General features: G+C 34.6%; 1 protein-coding gene across 2 annotated transcripts in view; it reads right to left on the bottom strand.

The window, feature by feature from the left end:
* Positions 1–4713: 4713 nt before the first annotated feature.
* The window catches only part of LOC126698087 (MADS-box protein AGL42-like), a 55091-nt gene continuing 51409 nt past the window's right edge, over positions 4714–8395 (bottom strand). The window contains exons 4-8 of one of the 2 annotated variants that reach the window (XM_050395077.1): positions 6613–6674; positions 6420–6519; positions 6276–6317; positions 6138–6179; positions 4714–5307 (exon numbers count right to left, since the gene is read on the bottom strand). In XM_050395077.1, coding sequence (XP_050251034.1) covers positions 5170–5307; positions 6138–6179; positions 6276–6317; positions 6420–6519; positions 6613–6674 — 384 coding nt within the window. In that variant the 3' untranslated portion in view covers positions 4714–5169. The remainder of the gene's footprint in view (positions 5308–6137; positions 6180–6275; positions 6318–6419; positions 6520–6612; positions 6675–8395) is intronic. The other variant, XM_050395078.1, reaches the window with a different exon arrangement.

Genomic DNA, 8395 nt, shown 5'->3' with positions numbered 1-8395 from the left:
TTTCCCTTGTATTTTTATTTTTTGTAGTTGTTTGATTAAAATATATTTGTCATTTTGCAGATCCGTTGATCCTAATGATCCAACGAGAATCTTTATTATTATTATTATTATTATTTTTTGCCGAAGCCCACATTTCAGTCTCGACTGATGAGGAGGCGCACATACCAGTCCCGGTCTGCTGAGCACTCTATATAATTTTATATTATGTATGTGTAGCACATCACTACATGTTGGAAGAAACCCATTAAATTAATACTTATACTATTATATTATGTGTGACAAAACTGCATAGAACCCACTTATTTTGTGTTTCAGAAAAATAGTATGTTTTTGCTTAGACTGAAAATTTGCTGTATTGAATTGCGTGAAAATTGTATAAAGAAACCGTCTTATATAAGACATATTAATCCTATACAAATAATAGAAATAATAATAACAATTTCTAATTTTAATTATTTAGGCAGTGGTCCTTTAATTTCCTTTTCTTATTTTATTCTTTGTTGAGGGCCATTTGTGAGAATCCAGATAGAAATAAAGAAAGCCCAATAACAAGGGCAACAAAGAATTGACAAAGCAGATAGCAAAACCATTAGGCCCAAGCGGTAGGAATAATGGATCGTAGGCCCAAGAAATAAACAAATGGGTCTTGAAGAGGCAAGTGGGCTCAAAGAAGCCCGGAAAGAAAGAAATAGCATCCCATGGTCAGTGAATGAGGTAGAAAAGAGAGAAGGGCCGCTGCAGGCCCAAGGTAATGCGAACTAAGAAAGTAAAGGGTTTATGGCAGGCCCACGAACCCCAAGGATGAGAATAAGGTTATTGGGCCAAGGAAGTCCAATAAAGTTAGTAAAAAGCCCATGAGAGTGTGGAATTAGCAAAAGGGCCGAGGAAGTTCAAAGAAAGCAAACGGGCCAAGGATGCCCAAAAGAAAGTCAAAAGGGATATAGGAGCTCATAAATAAAAGAAAACCAGTGGCCATGCCAAGCCACTGAGAGAAGGAATAAACGGCTGGCCTAAAAGAAACTCAGCAAGATTAAGTTGTTACGGCAGGAATAACAGTACAACATGGCAAGAAATAAAGGAAACCAAGGAGTAAGTCAAAGAAATGTAAGACCTATCATCAAATAAAGCACAGCTCTTGAATGGAGCGGGAAAACAAAGAACAGCCCACATAAGAGGTCAAAAAACATGGACGGCGAGCCTCCAGACCACGGCAGACAAATGGGCAGCAGACAAGTTTTGGACACATATGGAACGAAGGCACGCGTAAGGCCCAGACACCACCAACTTGTACCCAGCCAATACAGAGCATGGTGAGGTCGGGGGGTCAGAGGATCAGAGGGCATGGTTTGGTGGTGGAGAGAGGGGAAAAATCTATTTTTATGGTTCTGGCTCAGGCTCTTTCGGGGAGGTGTCCTGCTGGGATGGCTTACTACCCAAAAGAGGCAAACTGAGTTGGAACCATTAGGTGCATGCCATGAGGGATAGGGAGAGAGAAATAACCCAGACCGTGGCAGGAAAGGGTGCCACGGCAGACTAGCAAACAAAATACATTTCCTTGTCTGGTGATGGGAGGACGACACACAGACGGAACAGTGATGGTCGGCCAGTACACCCAGACCAGACAAAGGAAGTTAAGGGTTAAAACAGTAAAATCGAGTTACGGTAGGCACTATAAAGGGAGGGTCTTGCCGTGAACAGGGGAGGACGACGGAACTCGGGAAAGGAAATAGAAAACTTAAAAGAAATAGAAAAGAAAACAAAGTGAGAAGAAAGAAAGAAATAGTGAGAATTAGAAAGATGGGCATGCACCGGTAGATTAATCCATTCTCTCCCTTATGAAACCCGGCCCTTTGTAAGAAAAATTCGAAAGCACTTACGCAGAAAACCACTCAGACCCGTTTCCCTCAGGGTTGTTAACCTCTACAGTAGGATTCTTTCCTGAAAGATTGACTGCTTTGAGGAGGGACGTTCTCCCCTTTGTGGTTCTGCTCCCGCAGATTGAATTTTCGGTCAATTTCCTGTAGTATCCCGATTAAAACATGATTATAAACATTTGATTTTCTCTATTATTCTTCTTTTCTTTCTCTTCCGTAAAAAGAAAACAAATAGTATTGTTATTGTAATTGATGTTAAGGGTTATTTGGTCAATTCCTCATTAAAGTGGCTAGATATTTTCTGTTTATTTTATTATTATTATGTCTGCCTGTCACAATTTGTCTGAAACAGTTTCGCCTGCTGTGAACACATCCCTGACAGATTTGGCCTAGTTTGCGTACAAGCCGGACCAACTTAAGCTGAAGCTGGGCCGGTCCCAACTCTCTTATCCAGAAAATTTGGGTTTAGTGCAGCAAGAGGCAGCCCAATACCACTAGCATAGCCCACACCCCCCCCCCCCCCTTACATTCTTTTTAAAGAAATAATCACACATACACACAAGGAAGAGAGAATAAGATTCTAATACAAAGGGACACCACAAACTCCACTCAGAAGTTGTGATAACTTTTAGGAAAGGATGATGCAAGTTATAATTAGTTATTATGTTTTAACTTAAAAATATTTTTTATTAAAATGGTATTATGTGCAGTGCACATGATAACATTTTCGATCCACTTAACTAATCAAGATCTAAGGGAAGAACAAGTTCAAACATTTTTTTCTAATTTGAGGGATTAGAAATTTCAAATTAGAACAATTGAAGGTTAATTTGATTTTAACCCAAAGTTTGAGGGGTTGTTTTTGCATTTTTTATCATTTTATTTTTGTGTATTCTCGTTTTGAATTTATATATAGATTGAGATCAAGTGATGTAGTTACCCACTTTCCTCTAACAAATATTTTTACCTTAACTTTATAACTTTAACCTTTTTACTTAAAAAAAAAATTTTTTTTTTTTAAAAGTTGTTTTTATCAACCCTCAATCTCAGCCATTAATTGCAATTGCACCAGTTTAAGGGTGTGTTTGAATTCCGCTTATTTTGCTAAAAATTGAAAATTAAAAACATTGTAACAAAATAATTTTTAAATGTGTGAATAGTGCTGTGGGATCCATTGTTAATAAAAATTTTACTAAAAAAAAAGTTTGTGGGTTCCATGCATGTGAAACGCTCTTCTAAAAAAAAAAAAGAAAAGAAAAGTGAAACGCTCTTCTAAAAAAACAAAAAAAAAAAAAAAAAAGTGAAACGCAGACGCGTGCTTTTCATCAATATCCAAATGGGTACTGAGAATCACAATCCTTTACAAATGTATGTGTGTGGGGGTATGAGCTTATTTGTTGGGTCTTATATGAAAACAACATGACAAAATGAGAGGAAAATGAAATAGGAGCGTATGGTAGGACAAGACACAGGCTGGGTTGTGGGGTATACAATTAACATAGGGTTTGTCCTGGCCCTCAGCATACAAACCATTGCTACTATTCACTATTGAAGAGGGGAAATGGAAAGAGAATTAACGAATATAAAGGTCCCCCACCTTCTCTACATTCCAAAATCATGCAATGAACCATTATTGAGAAAAACAGGTCTCTGTCTATCCAATTTCCTGACCTCTATGATTGTGTAGCACATTTTTGTCCAGGCACTTCTCTCTCTCACAATTGAAAGTGTATATACACTACAACATATTTTAGTGAAATAATGAAAGGGTGTAACATAGAGTTTCTTTATCATACCAAAAATGACATATTATCTGAGTTTGAATCTCCCTCTATGTTTACTGTTTTAGTCATAATCCGGGAAGGGTTTGAGAATTGAGATTTTCATTAGTATTTTCCATGCTTAGCCCCATGAGTACTAGCAGCCTTTTCAGTGGAACATATATATGTTATATGTAAAGGTAAAAGTAAAACACCAAGAAAAGGAAAAATGATTGTGAAAAGGAACCAAACATTTTCATGTGTGTTTGGCTCCAAATTAAAAAGTCAACTTATTTTACTATTCGGCTTATTTTTGCTACTATTCATGGATCCTACTACACTTTTTAATACTATTCATAGATCTCACTGTACTATTTCAGCTAACTTTTACTTTTATTTACAGTACTTTCAATAAAAAGTTTTTAGTTTCAGTAATATAAGTGAATCCCAAACACACCTTTCGTGTGTGTGTTCTACTTCAACAAGATTGAGGATCATCTTCTTTTATTGGGTCTGAAAGATTAGTCAAAACTCAAAAGAGCTACACACGCATCATAGCATGCAATTTTGGGCCTATCAATCGGCCAGGATCGACCCAGCTGGATGCTGGTGCTCAAGCCCAGCTCTGATAGCAAATCACAAGTTCAAGCCCAGATCAAGTTATTTTAAGCAACAAGCTACATGGCCTATTTAGGCTTGGCCCATTTTCACCAATGAAGTCATTTAATTTTTCTCTTTTTTTCCTTTTTATTTTAATTTTTTAATTTTTTGGTTGTTCTTTCTTGCCTATTTGTATGGCTAAAAATCATAAATTGGACTGGATTCAGATCAAAATGGTTTTTGCTTCTATATTAAAATGTAAAATCATTACAATGTCAAGTGAACAATGCAACCAATAATTTCAAAATCTTAGATGAATTCAAGAGAAAGTTGGTTGAACTAATGTCCTGTGAAGTGTGGACAATATCAATTAAAAAGTGAAAAATGAACAAGCTGAACTCAGCGTTGAAGAGCATGTACACAATATACAACAATCGCAACAACCAAACCTTGCCTCCAAAATTTTGGGGTCGGCTATGAATTCTCAACAAACAATTTTCACTATTCTTTTCCAACACATGTACACAATATATACCTAAATAGAACAATACATGCTTATTCTCAAGCAATTACAATATCATTGGCATGACTGAGTTAAGGTTGGTGATACACCCGAATGACACTTCAATGTTTGCTTACATTATGATACATTATTATTATTTTTTTTTGAACTAGAAAGATATTTATAAAGGTTATGTATCATAATGTATATTATGATACATACAACTAGCTGGCAATATATAAATAATCATAGAAGGAAACTATTGTTTGACCTTAACATATCTGCAGGGAACATATATAATACAATCATTCTGCGTTATTTCTTTTTATTTTGCCTGGCTATGCCTAGAAAATAATCCAGGAGCCGGAATTATTAGAGGTTGAGAAGTTACCTTTGGGTTTCTTATATGAACATGAAAAGCCAACAAACACTGTTATGAGCAGCGCATTTCTGGCAATCCAATGAACAATTCGGTTTCCACATCTATTACTGAACTGATCTGGCTATTTTGGCTGCCATGGACTACAACCTCTTTCTCTGGTGCTGACATCTGCCATGAATTTGTACCAAACTAATGTTTATAGTTTAGGCAATATATATATCAAAAGGATGCAATAGGACTAGCTAATAAGAGCATTTCCCAATAAGTATGCCTGTCTTAAATAATTAGAGGAACTCCTATAATATCCAACTTTTTTATAATATTATCAAGAGTGTTGCAGTTTAGTAACATTGAAAGAACTGGGTCTGAAACCCAAACCCCCCCCCCCCCCCCCCCTCTTCTTGTAAGAAAACAAATTTATTTTAATATTGATCCACTTATCAAGTCTTTCATGTTTAATCCCTCCAGTCACTATCAATTTTTTTTAACAAGTAATGAGGAACCTTATTAGAATTAAGCCCTCCAATTACTATCCATAGTACAGAAACCAAATCATCACAGCTCAACCCAAAAATTTCCTTTTGATAAGCAAAAAAAGGTGAAGTGCATGGGTAATTTTCCTTTCAACTTTTACCAACTTCTCCAACCACATCATGATTTTACTATAGCAGCAGGTCAATCTGAGGTACAATTAAACTAGCACTCCAAATCAAATAGGGACCAATAACATGTTGGACAAAAATTTGGAAAAGATAACACTGAAAAAGTACAAACAAGTGACCATTTTTTACTAGCTATTAATGAAATTTAAGAACTTTTAATTATGGTTAGGGCAAGCATTAAGTTTTTTTTTTTTTTTTTTTTTCCCTTAAATAATAATAATTGTGGGGTTCCCAGATTGGAAGCTAACTAAATCATGCAATCCTCATAAAATTAAGTCACAAGTCAACTAACAACATATATCTCAAACTAGGTGCTGGTAAGAGTAGAAGACATCAAGAGATATTAAAAGGATTCACCTGATGGCATAACCTTTCATTCTCTTCTTTCAAAAGTCTCTCCTGAATTTGAAGAAAAGGTATTAAAAATTAATTAAGCATATATATTAGGTACAAAGTACATAAAGAGCATACACCTTAGTCTCCAATGAAACATACCTTTGCTTTCAGATGCTCTATGTGCTCCATAAATAACTCAGCCTGTAATTTAAGCCATTCCCATATGTTAGCTTTAAAATCATTATCATACTGAGAGTGGAGAGAAATGGAAGAAAGCCATGTTCAGTTCAGGTTGTACCGTACCTTTCTTGCCCGGATGCTGCGTAAGCTTCTCTCCAGCTGGCTATCGATCTCTTGGAGTTCGTCAAGAGTACATGAACTTAAGCCATATCCCAAAAGCTTCCTGTGATTAGCAAATTTTAAAGTTTAAAGATACAAGTTTATAGTGAGGTTAGCAGTAAAATAAACAAATGCAGTGTCAAAGCAAGTGACTAACCGTTGAGAAAGTTGAATAAGCTCAATCTTCTGTGACATGATTTCACTTTCACCCTTCAATTGCTGCATTTAGAATTAATTATCATTACAAATGGAGCAAGCAAGAAATTTTATTCATCTTTGTATACACTACAAGCTTTGAGTTAAAATTACACATCATAGCTCGAGTCTCCAATTTGTAAGATGATAGCATAAAAGCGTGCTGAATCAGTATCACAATACTATACACCAAGAAATAACTAATGACCAGTACTACGCCATTCATTTTTATGAGAAAATCTATAAATATTGATGGTAATAGGCTTCATAGCTCAAGTTTCGAGAGATACTTAAAAAAGACAACATCAAGTACTAATCAGTAATCACCATCTACCATGGCCTATCCTAAAAATTGATGACCTATTACATAAAATGACAGCATTATTATTAATATTTTGATAGGTACACAATGGCAGCATTATTGTTATTCGATATCCTTCCATTCTATTTTTTAGTAGCTAATAATAATAATCAAGTGTTTGCATGCTTCCTCTAAATGTTCAATGGCAGAGAAAGACTAATTAATTGAAGATGAAGAAGCTTAGAAATCATTTTGTCCGAACTTCAACTCACCATTCCATATGACAAGGTATGTGGTTATGCCAAAAAATACAAAAATGATAATAAACTAATAAACATATAAATTCCAACAGCAACAAGTCATTTTAAGCAAAGCAGCAGTGTTAGCATGCTTCCTCTGAATGTTCAATGGCAGAGAAAAATTAATTGAAGGTGAAGAAGCTTAGAAATCATTTTGTCCAAACTTCAAGCCTAAAGATTAACTAAATCACCATTCCATATGACAACTTAAATGGTTATGCAAGAAAAAGAAAAGATATAATAAATGAATAAATATATAAAGTTCAACAGCAACAAGTCTGATTATCATTTTAAGTAAATCGGCAGAATTTTCTTAATTTTGGGTATGACATTATAGAGTGTCTGAACTTCACCAATCAATGCAATAAAATCACTCTGAATATAAATTTGATCAAAATTGTAAGTAAAATTACGTATATGAAACACATTATAAATTACAGACTAACATGGATGCAAGATATATATACAATATAATATGGACACAAAAATACGTCAATTCTTGAAAATTTAGGATATGATATGATAGATAAACTTTTTGATTAAATGTAATATAAAAAAGTGCTAAAAAGCTTAAAATTTATTCAAATAATAAAACTAACTAAGAAAGCTATAAACTTTGATTAAATGTTATATAAAAAAGTGCTAAAAAGCTTAAAATTTGTTCAAATAATAAAACTAACTAAGAAAGCTATTAGTTTCGTAAAGAGAAAGTGAGGGAGGGAGGAGAAAAAAAACAAGGTATCAGATCATCTGCATTGGATATGTGATTGACACGGATTTGAACCTGCAACCTGCAATTTCTGGGCAGACATGCATGTCTTGTGTGGCAACCATTGGGCCACAAGCTTTGTCTTGGTTAGATATGGAAAATGATTATATATAAACACAATTTATGAATTAGATTTATTAAAAAAATTAAATGACATACTATGGTCCAATCTTGGTTGAACTCCAGTCCGACCTCAAAAACCTTGAATTTTTCCTTTTTTTTTTGGTTTTTTGAACGGTCAGAGTTTCAGAATCATGGTTTCAACCTTCAAGTAGTTGGACTTCGTAGATATATTCCATTTCACTTAATTTTTCTAAATATGTTTTATAGTTCCTTGTAAGGTTATAAACTTTAGAGTCTGGAAATGAAATTTACA

This window comes from Quercus robur, chromosome 9 (assembly GCF_932294415.1).
Source record: "Quercus robur chromosome 9, dhQueRobu3.1, whole genome shotgun sequence".
Classification (NCBI taxonomy): Eukaryota; Viridiplantae; Streptophyta; class Magnoliopsida; order Fagales; family Fagaceae; genus Quercus; species Quercus robur.
The sequence above is the reverse complement of the archived record's forward strand: the minus strand, read 5'-3'. Positions and strand labels throughout refer to the sequence as shown.